The sequence below is a fragment of the Vicugna pacos genome, unplaced genomic scaffold (genome assembly GCF_048564905.1).
Source record: "Vicugna pacos unplaced genomic scaffold, VicPac4 scaffold_113, whole genome shotgun sequence".
Taxonomy (NCBI): domain Eukaryota; kingdom Metazoa; phylum Chordata; class Mammalia; order Artiodactyla; family Camelidae; genus Vicugna; species Vicugna pacos.
This window is the reverse complement of record NW_027328793.1, coordinates 113,243-131,190: the sequence shown is the minus strand read 5'-3', so window position 1 is coordinate 131,190 and position 17,948 is coordinate 113,243. Positions and strand designations below refer to the sequence as shown.

General features: G+C 40.6%; 1 protein-coding gene across 9 annotated transcripts in view; it reads left to right on the top strand.

Annotated features, from left to right (window-relative positions):
• The first annotated feature begins 892 nt into the window (after nucleotides 1-892).
• The window catches only part of LOC140694960 (uncharacterized), a 53,374-nt gene continuing 36,318 nt past the window's right edge, over nucleotides 893-17,948 (top strand). For 8 of the 9 annotated variants that reach the window (XM_072957954.1, XM_072957955.1, XM_072957950.1 and 5 more), the window contains exons 1-4: nucleotides 893-1,182; nucleotides 5,218-5,363; nucleotides 5,597-5,689; nucleotides 7,053-7,106. In XM_072957954.1, coding sequence (XP_072814055.1) covers nucleotides 5,631-5,689; nucleotides 7,053-7,106 — 113 coding nt within the window. In that variant the 5' untranslated portion in view covers nucleotides 893-1,182; nucleotides 5,218-5,363; nucleotides 5,597-5,630. The remainder of the gene's footprint in view (nucleotides 1,183-5,217; nucleotides 5,364-5,596; nucleotides 5,690-7,052; nucleotides 7,107-17,948) is intronic. The other variant, XM_072957948.1, reaches the window with a different exon arrangement.

Below are 17,948 nucleotides of genomic sequence, written 5' to 3'. Positions count from 1 at the left end.
TACTAAGTGCTATAGGCTCTTTGCTGAATGTCATTAGAGGTAAAAGGTTAAAGTCACTGCCCTTGGGTTGCCCACAGCTTAGCGATCCAGGTTTTCCATGACATAAATTCCTTCCAAAGACAGCTTGGAAGATGTTAGCTCCTCATGGTCACTCATTGTAAGAACCCATTATTTCTCTCTTTCTTTCACTCTCTCTCTTTCATGATTTTATTTATTTATTTGTTTGTTTATTTATTTATTTTAATTGACATATAGTCAATTTCCAATGTTGGGTCAGTTTCTGGTGTACAACATCATGTTTCATATACATACATCTATTCCTTTTCATATTCTTTTTTTGACATCAGTTACTGCAAGATATTTAATACAGCTTCGTATGCTATGTAGTAGAACCATGTTGTTTGTCTTTTTTGTATATAGTAGTTAGTATCTGCTGATCTCAAACTCCCAATTTATCCCTTCCCAACCCCTTCCCTACTCTGGTAACCGTAAGTTTGTAGGACCCATTGTTTTTGTAATCAGCCCCCTGAACCATCTTTAGTGACAGTTAATGGCTTGTTAGCATAACCCCCCTCCTCTCTTTTCTGCTGCCCCAGAACCATGCACCCACAGAAGTCACAGGGGTAAAAAGATCTCATATGACATCTATTAGGAAACGACCTCCCCAAACTTTGAAAGTTACATTGATTTTTTCCTTCCATCATGCATCCGATGGATTTATTTCTTAAAAAATGTAATTCACTTTTTAAATTCAGTTTTTCTATGAGTAAAGGTAACAGAGGTAAAGAACATTGTAAGACAATTTTTGGACGATATCTTTAAGTGAACACATTAAGCTGCTTCAAATTCTTTTTCAGCGGTGGGGGTGTGTGTGGGAGGACATGGAGGGCAAGTGAGTGTGTAATAAAGTAATAAATGAATGGGTAAAATGGAATAGAACAAGGTGAAAGGCTGGTTATAGCTTACCCTTGCATTTTTTAAGAAACGTGCGATTTACAGCATCCATCTTTTCCATTGCCCCTCCCCTCTGTCCTCCCTTCTTCTTCCTTCTCCCTGGTCCCTCTGTTCCTGCATCTCCCATACCCCCCTCTCATAAACAACAGGTCCTTTTAGTGTTTACAGACGTATTGGATGATGATTTAGAGAGACTGAAGGAAACGTCCCAGCTTCTCCGCAGCAAAGGTAAGTGCATGATTTTGTTCCTCCCACGGGGGCAGAGATGGTCTTTCAGATTCCGGAGGGCCCAGTGATCTCTGAGCCCCCGAAGGCTAAGCCAGGTAATTGGAGCTCAGTGCCCACGAGGCTGCTGCCCAGTTTCTGGCTTCGTATGAATCAGGGAGCTATTGAGGGCTGAGAGACCCCTGGGTCTCTCTGACTGAGACAGGGCTGACCAGTTACCAGTCCAGCATCTGGTTCAGAAGGTTGTGGGTACAACCCCTGCTTCGTGGGAAGTGGGTGCTCTCTGCTCTTTTGAGCTACCCAGGGGTCCAACCGTCTCTCTTTCCTAAACTCTAAAATCACCCTAAAGCTGCGTCTTACTTTTTCTACTGTCCTTCCTCCCTGATTCTTCTTTATCCATCTCCAAGGGCTGCTGCATACATACATGTATATGTACATATATATGTATATAATCAAAGTATAGTTAGTTTGCATTACTGTATTAGTTTCAGGTGTCCAACATAGTGATTTGATATTTTTGCAAATTATACTCCATTTAAATTTATTATAAAATATTGGTTATATTCCCTGTGCTGTACAATATATCCATGCAGCCTATTTATTTTATACATAATAGTTTGTATTTCTTAATTCCCTCCCCCAATTTGCCACTCCCCTCTTTCTCTCCACACTGGTAACCACTAGTGTGTTCTCTTTATGTTAGTCTCTTTCTGTTTTGTTATATTCATTTGTTTGTTTTATTTTTTAGGTTCCCCACATAAGTGATAAATAACATAGTCTTATCTTTATCTGATTTATTTCACTAAAAGTGATACCCTCCAGGTCCGACTATGTTGTTGCAAATGGCAAGATTTCATTCTTTCTATGACTGAGTAGTATACCTTTGAATATACAGTTGACCCTTGAACAACCGGGGGTTAGGGGCACCAACCCTGAGTACAGTTGAAGACTCATGTATAACTATATTATTGCAGAAAAATGTGTGACAGCTCAGTGGTACAGCTCAGTGTTATGGCTCAGTGTTACAGCTCAGTTGTGACAGCAGCCTGGATCCGGGTGAGAGACCAAGCAGCACTCGGAGAGTAGGAGAACTCAGGTTTATTATGCCAGCGGGCCCAGAGGAGTTAACACTCCAAGCTCTGGACCCCATCTGTAGGTTTACACAGGCTTTTAATAGGCTGTCAGTTTACACTTTGCAACATCATATGCAAATAAGATATAACAATAGTTGTCTAATTAGGATCAATCAGGAGGGAGAGAAAGAACCAATCAGGTGTAAGCTCCATGCAAATGAAGTACTACAAATGGACCAATCAGAAGTTAGGGAAATGGACCAATCAGGAATGAAGGAAATAACCAATCAGGAGTGAGCTCAGGGAACAAATAGAATTTTAGGGGTAAGTTCCACTTTCCTAGAAGTAAGCTGTTTCAGAGGCAAAAAGTGAGATAGAGCCACTGGGCCAGGAAACTGGATGGTGCTGGCAGGAGAGTAGTGGCCATGCCTGGGGGTCCTGCCGGTCTTTTTTATGGGGCTTCCCACCTCAGTATAACCTCTGTATCCACAATTCATCCATAGTTGAATCCACAGATTCAATCAGCCACGCATCATGTAGGACTATAGTGGTTATATATTGAAAAAAATCCGCATGTTAGTGGACCCATGCAGTTCAAAGCCATGTTGTTCATAGGTCAACTGTATATACCACATCTTCTTTATCCATTCCTCTATTGATGGACATTTAGGTTGCTTCCATATCTTGGCTATTTAAAAAACTGCTTCTATGAACACTGGGTGCATGTATCTTTTTGAGTTAGTGCCTTCATTTTTGTTGGAAACATACCGAGGAGTGGAATTTCTGGATCATTTGTTAGTTCTGTATCTAGTTTTTTGAGAAACCTCCATATTATTTTCCATTGTGGCTGCATCAATTTACACTTCCACCAACAGTGTACAAAAGTTCCATTTTCTCTACATCCTTGCCAGTATGTTGTTTGTAGACTTTTTGATGATAGCCATTCTGACAGGTGTGAGGTTTTATTTTACTGTCATTTTCATTTGCATTTCTCTGATGATTAAGGATATTGAGCATCTTTCCCTGTGCCTGTTGGCCATCTGTATGTCTTCTTCGTAAAAAGGTCTATTCAGGTCTTCTGCCCATTTTTTGATTGAGTTGTATGTTTTTTCAATATTGAGTTTATGAGATGCTTATATGTTTTGAGTATTGACCCTTTATTGGTCATATCATTTGCAAATATTTCTCCCATTCAGTAGATTGCCTTGGTTTCGTTGATGGTTTCATTGATGGTTTCCTTTGCTGTGCAAAGCTTTTACATTTAATTAGATCATACTGTTTTTGCTTTTGTTTTCTTGCCAGATCCAAAAAATTATTGCTACAATTTATGTCAAAGAGTGTTTTGCCTGTTTTTTTTGAAGTGTTTTATGGTTTTTGGTCTTACATTTAGGTCTTTAATCCATTTTGAGTTTATTTTTGAGGTTTATATGATGTGAGAAAATGTTCTAATTTCATTGTTTTACATGTAGCTGTTCAGTTTTCCCAGCACCACTTATTGAAGAGACTGTCTTTTCTCCATTGTATGTTTTTGCCTCCTTTGTCATAGATTAGTTGACCTTAGGTGTGTGGGTTTATTTATGATCTCTGTATTCTGTTTCATTGATCTCTGTGTCTGCTTTTGTGCCAGTATGTGTCTGTTTTGATTACTGTAGCTTTGTAATATAGTCTGAAGTCAGGGAGCATGTTACCTCCAGCTTTGTTATTTTTCTCTTAAGATTGCTTTAGCAAATCAGGGTCTTTCATGGTTCCATATAAATTTTAGGATCATTTGTTCTAGTTCTGTGAAAACTGTCATGGGTACTTTACTAAGGATTGCATTAAGTGGAATATTTTCTGACAATTTGCTTTCAACTAAATTTACTGCATAGATTTCCACTGAAAGTTTAAAACATTGCAACTTTTCTCGAAGGGAACTGGGAGTTCATGACAAAGGACTGCAAACTTTGCCTACGAGCTAGATCAGCAATTCCATTTCCAAGAATTTATTTTGAGGAGTAATTAAGAATTTGTATACAACTGTTAACCACAGGATTTTAAAGCAGTTTGTTTACCATAGCCAAGAGCTGATGTGTGTGCATGTGTGTGTGAATTTACTGTTTAAGTATTAACGGTAATATTTGTTTGGAAATTCTACTTGACTTCTGGTCAGATTTGAGAAATGTTCTTGTCACTATGTTTTCTGTTACATGGAAAAACCCAGATGATCTCTCAGTGTCTGCATCAGTAGGAGACTGTTGTTATTCTGCAATGACCACCTTCAAATCTCAGTGGCTTAAACTAGCAAGATTGTCTCCATCTTGTACTTCGTGCCCTTTCATCCATGCCTCTTTCTCATCAGTCGAGGACCCAGGCTGAAGGAGGGATCTGTTTCTGTGGGAGGGGAAAGAAAATGGGCTGAAGTGTGCACTGCTCTTAAAATTTCTCCCAGGGAGTGACCAGTGTCACCTCTGCTCATATTTCATTGGTCAGAGCCAGCCGTGCGGACAGTTGTAAATTTCATGAGATAGTATTTTTGCTGGTAAAGAATTGGGGCTTAATGAAAGCTTATAATTTCCCCCAAAAAGTGAAGTCTTACCTCGTCCTCTTCAGTAGAGGAACCAGAATATTTGTGAACAGCCCGCAAGATGGTCACAGAGTAAACCACAAGTCTACTTCAAGCATGGGGTTAAAGGATGTAACTTCATACTGTAACAGAGGAAAACTCTTTCAAATAGAAAACTGGGGCTATAAGAGCCCTGAGGGTCCTTTGTGGTTCCATGTAACTGTTTGACTTTCAGCTGCAGGGATTGAAAGATGTCAGACCAATTCTTCAAGAAGGCATGTCATGAGCTAGCTTTGATTTTAAAAGAAATGCAGTTTGAGACAAGATTGATGAGGCTGTAGGAGCGGTGATGGATATTGGGGCCCAAAGACAGACCATTCAAAAGATGTGCAAGGAAATCCCCCACCTGTTGGTGTTTTGAAGGATTCTCTGGACTCCTTACTATTGGCCTGGAAGGTGTGTATAAATTGGAGGAGGTCCAGGAGCTAGAATTTGGCAGAGGATTTGTGTATCATCAACCTCTCAGCATCACACTGCCATCCCTCCCGAGCATCTTACAGAAGCAACTTGTAAGTTGTTTTTAGATTTTAAATTAATTAATTACTTTTTTATTGAAGTATAGTCAGTTTACAATGTTGTGTCAATTTCTGGTGGTTGTTTGTTTTGACACCATCCTTCACCAGATCTGTACATTCTAATAACTTTAAAAACCTTGAGGGAATTTTGTTTCTTTAGTGTGTCATGTGACATAGGTTCATACAGATGAAAAAAAAATTTTATGTGATGTGGATTCTGTTTTCAGGACGCAATTGTAGAAAGAACGTGCTGCAATACATATGCAAAGTGTTTTGGAGACGACAGGCACAGAGGTGATGGTTGGAGCCCTGGGAGGAAGGTGAGGATTTGTTGGGGGGGTGTGTGGGAGAGAGATGACATTTCGTATCCACTGCACACCAGCCTGTGTTATGCCTTTAACATGCCTTTTTTAGTTCTGTGCTCTTTACAACCTATTTTACAGGTGTGAAATCGAGACTCAGAGAGGGAACACCACTTTCCCCAAAGCTGCATGGTTGCCAAGAGATATTTTGGGATTTAAGCCCCTATGTCTCCCTGACTCCAAGGCGTACTTCCTGTCCACCCTATTGTGCTGTCTACTTATATTTATTTTACAGACACTTTCCCTAACTGTAGGACTGAGTGGTAGGAAAAAGATCACTTCATGCTTTTCAGGGAGACTCTTGTTAGAAATGGTCCTCAGCTATCCAGGGACACAGGTTTCCATTCTCATGGGACGACAGCTTTAAGATGGGGGTATAATCACCAATTCACATGTAAGGTTGAATCACACCCATGGGCTTTCATGTTCTCTTGTTGTAAGGTTTCCCATGAGGTGGTTGAAACGAGCTCTTCCTGCCTTTGCAGATCAATCTTAATTTTGAACACTGTGTAATTACTTTTTGAAAAATAAATTATAATTATGCCCCAGCACTAGAATTTTCTTCCCTCTTGTTTTTCTTAAATATGGGATTGGAGGTTCAGAAAATCAAGCCTGGGAATCTCTTGACATGTTTTTTGGCAACTTGAGGACCATGCCTCAAAGGCCAAAGACGGGAGTGTCCTGAATTCTTGACTTCTCTGCTCAGAATTCAGTGCTTGGTCATGTTACTTTCATATCTTTGTTAATTACAAGGAGACTATGGTTCCCACATCTTGTTGACCAGGTTTTCGACTAAATAAAAACCTCTGGCTATAAAATGTTAAGCCAAACTTCCTTGACAGGAAATGGTTTGTGGGTTTAGTTATCTAAGAAGAGTTAAAAAAAAAGAGACTAAACAGTTTAGTCACACAGAAATAAGCAACCATTTCTCATAAGTAATGCGGGCTGTAACACCTTTGTTTACTGATGTTTTGTAAAACCAGCTCAAAGCCCCCTTTAAAGTAATAGTCTTCCTGAAATGTTTAATTAGAAACTAGTTTTGACTTTGGTTTTCACAATAGCATGGCTTAAAAGATATTTTAGAAAAATAAAAATAGACTGGGGTCCCGGACTATGAAGACAAACAGGTATGCAAGTTTCACTCTAAGACAGGCCAACAGTGTCTCTACGTCTCTGTGTGTTACACTCCACATTTAGTAGAATCTCAGTAAAACGTCAACTCAGTGAAACAAGGGTATCTATTAGTAACCATTTTTATTTCACATAGATTTGAGAAATGAAGGATTAGGAGTCCAAAATATTTATTTTGATTTTTTCTCAGGGAGAGAGGGGTTTTGATGGATTATCTGGTCACCCTGGTGAAGAAGGTGGTCCTGTAAGTACTGAATCTGTTTTTCTCTTTGAGGGAGTATGGTAAATGGGTCATCTATTAGGAATACTTAATTGCATTAAGCCATCAAAGTTCTTCACATCCATGCCATTTAAGGTGGATTTAAAATATCTATATAAAAATAATCATCTGTTACAACAAATGTTTGGTGGACTGAGTTTGTAAAGATATAATCTCCAGAAGGTGTTTGGTGATGAAGTATGGTCATTTTGGTCTTCAGTCAGTGATTCTTGGACAACTGAAAATGTGCTCTGTGTCTGACAGGCATACATTGAAGAGCAGTTCTTAATCATGAGCTGAATAACAGGTAGCTTGTTACCATTAAGGAGACAGCCATGCTTGTAAGTGGTTTAACAGAATCAATTAAAGAACTAAGGCTGTTCTTACAACAAGATCACTCAGATGCCTTCCTGAGTGACTGAAAAGGTGATGGAGTTGTCATCACCTGCTGACAATTTGTATGTAACCCTGGACACATCCCTGGGCAAAGAAAAGTTACCATGTGATTGGCTGTGGAGAACAATGTGTGTCACAGAGACAGTTGTTAGCTTGGGGACTGGAATGTGGTTGGGACCATCTTTATTACATCATATAAATACTGAAAGGATTTTAAAAGCCCATCATTTTCAGTTAATTTTAGATGATGGGAAACCACTCACCCACAGGGGTCAATTTTAAATCTGACTTTTATATACTACTGTTTCTTACACTTTTTGGTCTCAAGATAGCTTTGCATTCTAAAAGATTATGGAGCTCGAAGAGCTTTTGTTGGTGTGGTATCTAGCTACTGATATTTACCATGTTAGAAATTAAAATCGAAGTAATTTAAAATCATTTATTTTCTTTCAAAATAATAAAAATAAACCCATAACATAAATCACATATTCCTTTATAAAAAATAACTATTTTCCCAAACAAAATACATTAGTGAGAAGAGTGGCATTCTTTTATGTGTTTTCAAATGTCTTTAATGTCTAGCTTATTAGAAGGCAGCTGGATTGGTATATCCACTTCTGTAGAGTCTGTTGTGATATCGCTTGCTTTGTGACCTCTTAAAAACTACTGTACACAGACATAGGGAACAAACTTATGGTTACCAAGGGGTAGAAGGGGTGGGGAGGGATAAATTTGTAGTTCAAAAATTGCATCTCTTGGGGAGCGATGGAAGTGTTAGCTGTCTTGATTGTGGTCATGGTTTCATGGGTGTACACATCTATCAAAATTCATCAAATTGTACATCTGAAATATGTGTAGTTTACTGTACAGAAATTATACCACAATAAAGTTTTTTAAAACTCTGCTGCACATTTGGGAAAGAATATGAATGAAAAAGGAAAAGATAGCATTTTAGTGTAATTGGGAAAAAAGGTTTAACTTTGTGAGCATCACCTCCCAAAGGGTCTTGGGGGCCTGAGGGGTCTTTGGGCCAAACTTTTCACACTCCTGGTATACACAAGCATTAGTGTTTTAATTGCCCCAGTTAGAGTAGTCTGTTGATTATTAGAATCTTTAGGTTGCCTGAGCTTGGAAAGGAAGCAGAAATTAGAGAAAAATGTAGCCACTGAGATTTGTGTAAGCCCACCCTTTTCTTTGGTGATGTTTGTGGGAGAATCACTCCACTTTCCTCTTTATTTTGCTTCAGTAAGCGTAGTCTCAGATGTTAGAAATATGTTCAGAAATGTGAATTGTGAGCTTACATGATTTTGCTGAGCAGTAGTGAAATTATTTCTTCCTGTTTTTAAGATGTTTTAAAATGTCTTTTAAGTGTTATTTTTTCTGCTTGGCCTCTGGCTTCATAATATGCCTGATCAAAGTTAAGAGAATAACTTAAGGTCTGACTAGCCCATTAGGACCACTGACGCCAATTTCAGACAACTTGGATAAGCCAGCAATGCCTGTCTAGGGTGGAGGATGATTTTGTCCCCTTTCTCTGCTGTCTCAACATCTCAAAACCAACATATCTTATAAAGACCGTCTAGTACAGAGCTAGAAATAGAATGTGAGCAATGTATGTAATTTTATATAATGAAAAATTTTTAGTAGCAAACAAAAAATTTAAAAAAACAGGCAAAGTTAACTTTATTAGCATATTTTATTTAACCCAGTATATCCAAGATGTAATCATTTCAACATGTAATTAATATAAATATTGATGAGATAATTTATTTTTAAAAATATGCTACTTCATAATCCAGTGTGTATCTGCATTTAGAGCTCAATTGGACTAGACACATTTTAAGGTCTCAGCAGCCACCTGTGGTTACTGATTGTGACACTGCCTTCTGTAGGACTCATTCTTTTTTTGTTTCATTTCTCGCAAGAGAGGTGACTTCAAACTACATCACCCTCTGAGTGGCTTTTTTTTTAATTGAAGTATAGTCAGTTACAGTGTGTCAATTTCTGGTGTACAGCATGTTTCAGTCATACATATACATACATACATTCATTTTCATACTCTTTTTCATTATAGGTTACCACAAGATAGTGACTACAGTTCCCTGTGCTGTACAGTAGAAACTTGTTGCTTATTTTATATATAGTATCTACAAATTTTGAACTCCCAATGAATAGCTTTTTTAAAAATTGAGGTATAGTAGGTTTACAATGTTGTGTTAATTTCTGGTGTATAGCATATTGATTTGGTTATACACATACATATATATTATTTTTCACATTCTTTTTCACTATAGGCTATGACAAGGTATTGAATATAGCTCTATGTACTATACAGTAGGACTTTGTTGTTTATCTATTTGATGTATAGTAGTTGGTATCTGCAAATCCTGAACTCCCAATTTATCCGTCCTCACTCCCATTCCCCTGGGTAACCATAAGTTTGTTTTCTGTGCCTGTGAGTCTGTCTCTGTTTTGTAGATAAGTTCATTTGTGTCATTTTTAAAAGATTCCACATATAAGTGATATCATGTGGTATTTCTCTTTCTCTTCCTGGCTTACTTCACCTAGTATAACAATGGCTTTTAATGTCACTTCTCCGCAAAGCAGATCAGGCTGGTCTCCTCTATGGCAGAGACAGCTCTTGCTGGTTGACAGGTTTCAGAATCTGCCCAGAATTCATAGGTTCAAGAACGTTCAAAGTGTAGGAAGACAGATAATTAACTCATTGTTCCTATTATCTTTCCATCCCTGTTCCCACTTCCCAAATAGCAACAACAACAAACCCAGACACAACCCTTAGTGTTGCAGAACAGCAGTCACCCTCTAGGGCTCTGTGGGTGATGAAGCTGAGAGGGGAACAGTGGGCAGTCCTATGCTGGGTGTCTAGGGTCTCAGCTGGGCTGGAGGACCCGAGGTGACTTCCTTTCCCTGCCCTGGTGAGCTTCGAATGCGAAAGGGCAGGTAGAGGTGGTCCTGCAAGGCTGCTGGGTCTCACAGGGAGTGGCAGACTTGAGAGGGAGCAACCAAGGGATCAGCCTGAAGCCACCGGGCTCTGAGCATGCTCAGAAGTCAGGCGGTAACTTGCCGACCACAGTCTGCTGGGTCCAAGGGCATCACTAAGGCCTGACCAGATTCAAAAGAAGGTGGGCGATCAGAACCCTCATCTTGAGACGGGAGTGCAAGGTCACGTGCATGGCAGGAGAACTTGGAGCTTTTGGTGTGGCCATCCTTGGAAAGCACAATTGGTCAGAATCACGGATTCAATGTATTTTCAAAATTTACCTACTGTGAGATGGTGGTTTAAATATGAACTGGTCACACATGAAGGCTTCATTAGATAGTACAAAAGTCAGGTTATCTACGGTCACAAAAAATAGTTACGTAAGAAAACCGGCATGCCGCGAGGCAAGGCACGCCTTCTCGCAAGAAACTGGCACCTGGCTCTTGGCATCTGCCCACCCTTCCACAGGCGTCGCCCTCTTCCTCTTGGAACTTCAGCTTCCTGCCTCTTGAAGTGTACAGACTGTGTTGTTTCCTCATCTGTGTGGAAGGATAGCCCTACCTGCATCCTAGGTGTGCGGACTAAATGAGCCAAGGTGGGAAACGCACTTGGAACAGCGTCCAGCAGGGAGCAAATGCTGTTACTGTTGGTGGTGCTTTTCCGGCTGCTCTCTGACTTGAACGTCCAACCCTGCGACCAGGACGCATCCTCTGAGTGAGCGCGGGGCTCGTCCAACTGGCCTTTCCTCCGAGCAAGCTTCCTCCAGGGCCAGCACCAGGACACCTTGCTGCAGCCCATTGGCCACGGGTGGGGGAGGATTGATCACCGCACCCGGGGGAGGATTGGTCACCACACCCAGGGGAGAACATCATTAAGACACACAACAAGGGGCGCAGATAGTGGGGTGAGCATCCCTGGGACCAGCAGTGCCGCTGGAAACCAACTAAAAGCTCTAACAGTAAACAGCATTTATGACTTTTAACGGCAGCAAGAAGCATCACAGACAACGTGGCAGTAAATGACTAAAAGCAGGCGCGAACGTGATGAAAGTTTAATGGAAAACACAAAGGAGACTGGGTAATGGGTCCAAATGGAGTCACCCACCATTTTCGTGGATGGGAGATTCAGCGTGGGAGAGTCCAGGCTCTGTCAGGCGGAACTGTAGTTCAGTGTGGTGCCAGTATGGAGTCAGTGGGCGTGACTTGGTCCTGTTGGGCTGAGCGATGCTGGTGTGTTGGGGAGCCTGCCTCACAGATCACGGGGACAGCCCTTAGCGTGGTGTTTAAAAACAGAGCAAGGGCTCTAAGAAAGGACTTCAGTGCATATGAAGATTAGTGTGACGTAGGATTAATACCTGGCGCGGGACAAGTGGTCCTTCATGGGGTGTAAGAGGAGAGAGCGCTTCACCCCACACAGACCAGAGTTGCTGCAGATGCAAGAGCCAATCGTGAGCGTTTAGTTATGAAAGTTCGAGTAGTAACAGAAGTCATATGGAAACAACACATAGTTTGTTACTGTTTTTATTGAAGTACTGTCAGTGACAAATGTGCCAATTTCTGGTGTAGAGCACAATGTTCCAGTCATGCATACATACATAGATTTGTTTTCATATTCTCTTTCATTAAAGGTTATTATAAAGATATTGAATAGTTTCCTGCACTATACAGAAGAAACTTGTTTTTCAATCTATTTATATATATTAGTTAATAATCACAAATCTCAAATTCGCAAATTTATCCCTTCCCACTCCCTTTTCCTGGTAACCATAAGATTATTTACTGTATCTGTGAGTCTTTCTGTTTTGTAGATGAGTTTATAGTGTCCTCTTTTTTCTTTTTTTTAGATTCCACATATAAGTGATATCATATGGTATTTTTATTTCTTTTTCTGTCTTACTTCACTTAGAATGACAGTCTCTAGATCCATCCATGTTGCAGCAAATGGCATTATTTTATTCTTTTTTATGGTTAAGTAGTATTTCATTGTATAAATATACCATAGCTTCTTTATCCAGCCCTCTGTCAATGGACATTTAAGTTGCTTCCAAGTCTTGGCAACAATTGATAGTTTTGACTCCAAATTTAAGAGTTGCATTTAAGGACAGACACCATGGATAAAGTTAGAAGGACGAGCATCACATATAGAGAGAAATGTACCAGTTAAACAGTGCAAATATATCTGGAACACACAGAAATGTTCTATAAATTAGTAAGAGGTAGAAATTCAATAGAAAGTGGACAATGGATAAACTAGTAATTTGCAGAAAAAGAAATGCAAATGGAAAATAAGTACCCAAGAAGAGGTTTGACTTTGTAAAAATACAGGAAAATGAAAATAAGAACATATTCTATTTATGCTAGCCTGATTGAAAAAATGTAAAAGATTGATAATATCTGGGGCAGGGAAGTGGCCACTCTCATCACTGTTGATTGCAAGACACCTGTTTTTTTGCAGGATAATTTGGAAGAATTTATCAAAAATTAAACAATGCCTGTTTTTTGACCAGCAAACCCACTATTAAAAAGCCATGTATAGCTCTCCAAGACTTCAGACAATGCTATAGAGCTACAGTCATCAAGACAGCATGGTATTGGTACAAAAACAGACATATGGACCAATGGAACAGAATAGAAAGCCCAGAAATGAACCCACAAACTTTTGGTCAACTAATCTTTGACAAAGGAGGCAAGAATATACAATGGAATAAAGACAGTCTCTTCAGCAAATGGTGTTGGGAACACTGGACAGCAGCATGTAAAGCAATGAAGCTAGAACACTCCCTTATACCATATACAAAAATCAACTCAAAATGGATCAAAGACTTAAACATAAGACAAGATACAGTAAACCTCCTAGAAGAAAATATAGGCAAAACATTATCTGACATACATCTCAAAAATGTTCTCCTAGAACAGTTTACTCAAGCAATAGAAATAAAAGCAAGAATCAACAAAGGGGACCTAATGAAACTTACAAGCTTCTGCATAGCAAAGGAAACCATAAGTAAAACAAAATGAATGGGAGAAAATTTTTGCAAATGATGAAACCAACAAAGGCTTGATCTCTAGAATATATAAGCAGCTCATACAACATAATAAGAAAAAAGCAAACAACGCAATCCAAAAATGGGCAAAAGACTTAAAGAAGCAATTCTCCAAGGAAGACATACAAATGATCAATAGGCACATGAAAAAATGCTCAATATCACTAATTATCAGAGAAATACAAATCAAAACTACAATTAGGTATCACCTCACACCAGTCAGAATGGCCATCATTCAAAAGTTCACGAATGACAAATGCTGGAGGGGCTGTGGAGGAAAGGGAACCCTCCTACACTGCTGGTGGGAATGCAGTTTGGTGCAGCCACTGTGGAAAACAGTATGGAGATTCCTCAAAAGACTAGGAATAGACTTACCATATGACCAAGGAATCCCACTCCTGGGCATATATCCAGAAGGAACCCTACTTCAGGATGACACCTGCACCTCAGTGTTCATAGCAGCACTATTTACAATAGCCAAGACATGGAGACAGCCTAAATGTCCATCAACAGATGACTGGATAAAGAAGAAGTGGTATATTTATACAATGGAACACTACTCAGCCATAAAAACTGACAACATAACACCATTTGTAGCGACATAGATGTCCCTGGAGAATGTCATTCTAAGTGAAGTAAGCCAGAAAGAGAAAGAAAAATACCATATGAGATCGCTCATATATAGAACCCCCCTCAAAAGAACATAAATACAAAACAGAAACAGACTCATAGACATAGAATACAAACTTGTGGTTGCCAAGAGGGTGAGGGGTGGGAAGGGACAGACTGGGAGTTCAAAATCTGTACTGACAGGCATATGCAGAATAGATAAACAAGATTATACTGTATAGCACAGGGAAATATACACAAGCTCTTGTGGTAGCTCACACACAAAAAAAAGTGACAGTGAATATATGTATGTTCATGTAGAACTGAAATATTGTGTTCTACACTGGAATTTGACACAACATTGTAAAATGACTATAACTCAAAAAAATGTTAAAAAAAAAGCATGTATAGTGGCTATTGGGGTAAGTGGAACAAGTCATGCAGAGAAAGACAAATACTGCTTTAGCTCACTTATATGTGGAATCTAAAGAAAGAGAGAAGGAAAGAAAAAGAACGAACTAAACTCATAGAAAAAGAGATGAGACTTGGTTACCAGCGGGGTGGGGGAAGGGGACCTGGAGGAAGGTGGCCAAAAGGTACAAACTGCCAGGTGTGAGGTAAGTGCATGCTAGGGGAATAATGGGCCACGTGTGACTCCCGTTACCACTGCTGTGTGATCCACGGGAAAGTTGTCAAGAGAGTCAACGTTGAGTTCTCATCACAAGGCAAAGAGCGTGTTCCCTTATCTTTTGTCTTTGTGTCTGTATGGGATGGTGGGTGTTGACTGAGCCCTCCTTTCACAGCGGGTGGAAGTCAGAAACCTGCATCTGCTGCGTGAGGGTGGGCTGGGAAAGCAGATAGGGAAGAAATAAGAAAATCCATGTGTGAAGATGTGTGTACTAGTGTGATTACTTACCAGCAAACAGTGGGGAGCAGTCTAGACCTTTCCTCCTGGAGACCTGGATACGGAAGTTGTGGTGCCTGGAAGCCAGCTTTTTGGCTGGCAGTGAAATGTCACGATTACACAAAGTGTACATGTTATATAGAAGTTCCTTATAGGGCCTTAATGTTTAGACTCTCTCTACCCATAGAGGATGGAAGCTGTGGTCAGTGCGGGGAGAGAACGCGGGCTGCAGCCGACAGAAGGAGAACCAAGAACCCGGGGAAGCACCTCCAGGCAGAAGCGCCCTGAGAGCGGTGGACTGAGCCCAGCCCGGGGGAGGGGGGGGGAACGCGCCTGGAACGCGGCACTCCTCCCGCTCCCCGCGCGCACGCCCTGCCCTCTCGCCTGGACGGTTGCGGGAGCCCCCCCACCACGCACAGCGGTCAGAAGGGCCCAGATGGAATCTGTCTGGTGGTGACCCTCACCCCTCCCCTGCTCAGGGATGCTGGTTTCACCTCGAGGAGAAGGAAACCTGGTGAGGCCCCTCCAGGGCCGCACCGGGGGACCGCACCCACCCTCGGGCTCCGACGGCCTCAGCCCACCGGGATGTTCTGGGACGACACAGGCTTCTCCCGCCTCGTGGGCCGGGCTGGCTGTCCCTCTGCCTGGACGGCTCCTTCCTCACCTCCTTCAAGCCTGTTCTCCGACGTCACTGCCCACAAGAGGCCTCCAGGTGACAGTCTGCACCGCCCTTCATGTCCGGGAGCCCTGCGTCCTGTCTCTGCAACTCTTATAAATCTAAAATTATTTCAAAGTAAAACGTTTAAAACACACAGACACACACACACACACAAACACAACCAGCTCACGTTTGTTGGGAGCTTTGTATGTGTTAGTTGCATGGCTACACGTGCGTATGTTTTCTCTTCTTATCTCATCCACAAAATAATTTGCTTTTCTTCATCTTATTCCCTTTTCTCATAGAATAACTTGCACCAGCCCAGCATTCGAAAAGCTTTGTTGATGTAATTCTCTCCACTATCCTGATTTTAATCAATAGCTTTAAGCAGCCCCTGTGAGCAATCGATCATCGATTTTTAAATGCAGTAGAACTTAATTCCTAATGAGAAACACAGGGAGCCCAAATTGCCCTCTCAAAACAATTTAGCCTATTGCCCATCATAAAGCAATTTCCATTTCTTATGAGAACATCCTGGAGCTGTTCTGCCCAATTAGAAAACAGGATCTATTAGGGATGCAGGTGAATTGAACAACTATTTACTTACAATATTTAACTTAGTTACAGCTGCGGTTCCATGGTACCCAGGGTCCATCCTGGGAAAGGGTCCTGATTCAGCCTGTCCTGGGTTCTGCCACTTACCTGTATCAATTTGGGGGATGAGTCTACTCTCCAGGTCTCAGTCTCTCTATCTGGAAAATGGGCACAGTGTAAGCCCCTCCATGTAGGGATGTTGTGAAGGTTGGTGAAGTGACACATAAGAAGCCTATGTGCACTGGGCACTCCAGTGGCCCCTGCTGGGTTTCTGATTTCCCCTGAGACACCTCCTGGGGGCCGGATCCACAGCTGGAGGAAGGATGAGGCCCAGCCCTGGAAATTCTTTTTTTTCCTCATATTTTATCAAGCCGTTTTTTTCAAAACTCTTCCCATGTAATTTCTTTCTTAATTTATTGAAGTATATTTATTCTTTTTTTATTGAAGTATAGTTGATGTACAATATTATATGTTACAGGTGTACAATATAGTGATTCACAATTTTTAAAAGTTATGCTCCATTTATAGTTACTATAAAATATTGACCATATTCCCTGTTTTGTGCAACATATCTTTGTAGCTCATTCCATGTAATTTCTATATTTCTTTGGCATTCCTGGAGCCACTTTCTGGAAGCATCGCACCAGGTTTTCTAGAGTATATTGTGTTCACTTCTAAATGTTTTTCAGATAAACCACTTTTAAGTCTATTTATGAAATCTCACTGCAAATTTTACTTCTGGCTTCAAAAACCTGTTGCCTCATTTTTCTTGTGAGAGTATTTTTAGGCACTCAGGAATGTAATTACAAATTCTGCTGTTTGTAAAAGTGATTTTTAAAAGTCCTGTTTCATGGTCTAACATTTGAAATTGTGAGGTCTCACCCTCAAATATAATAAATAATCTCTGTCAGATTTCTTTATCTCCTTTCTTCTTTAACTGATCTGGTAGGTGACTTCCATAAACATCCCATAAATATCTCAAATTACCTCTGACTGGGTGTCAATCCTACGCTGTTCAAAGCCAAGTAATGGAGAGAGGGCTCTGAAATACGGGAGACTTTGTGAAGACTCAAATTAAGGATACTCTTTTTTTCCCTGAGGACTGATTTTGAAAAAAACAGATACCTAATCATGTAGATACAACAACTGGAACTTTAGAAATTATAAATAGAAGTCATAGGAGTGGGTCTTTTCCTTTTTCATCATGTTTCTTTTTAATTTTTAAGTGTAGTAAAACACAGGTAACGTAAACTTGATGGTCCTAACTGCTTCTAAGTGTGACGCTCAGTGACGTCAGGTACATTCACGTTGTGTGGCCCCTCCCCCCACCCATCTCCAGAACTCTTCCATCTTGCAAACTGGAACTCCGTACCCATTAACACTACCTTCCCGTTCCCCTCTCCCCCAGCCCCTAGCCACCACTGTTCTACTTTCTGTCTCTATGAATTTGACTACTCCACATGTCTCTTTAAGTAGAATCACACCGTATTTGTCTTTTTGGCTTATTTCACACAGCATAATGTCCTCAAGTTTCATCCATGTTGTAGCATGCCAGAATCTCCTTCCTTTTCAAGGCTGAATAATATTCCTTGGTATCTGTATGTCCCCTTTTGTGTCTCCAT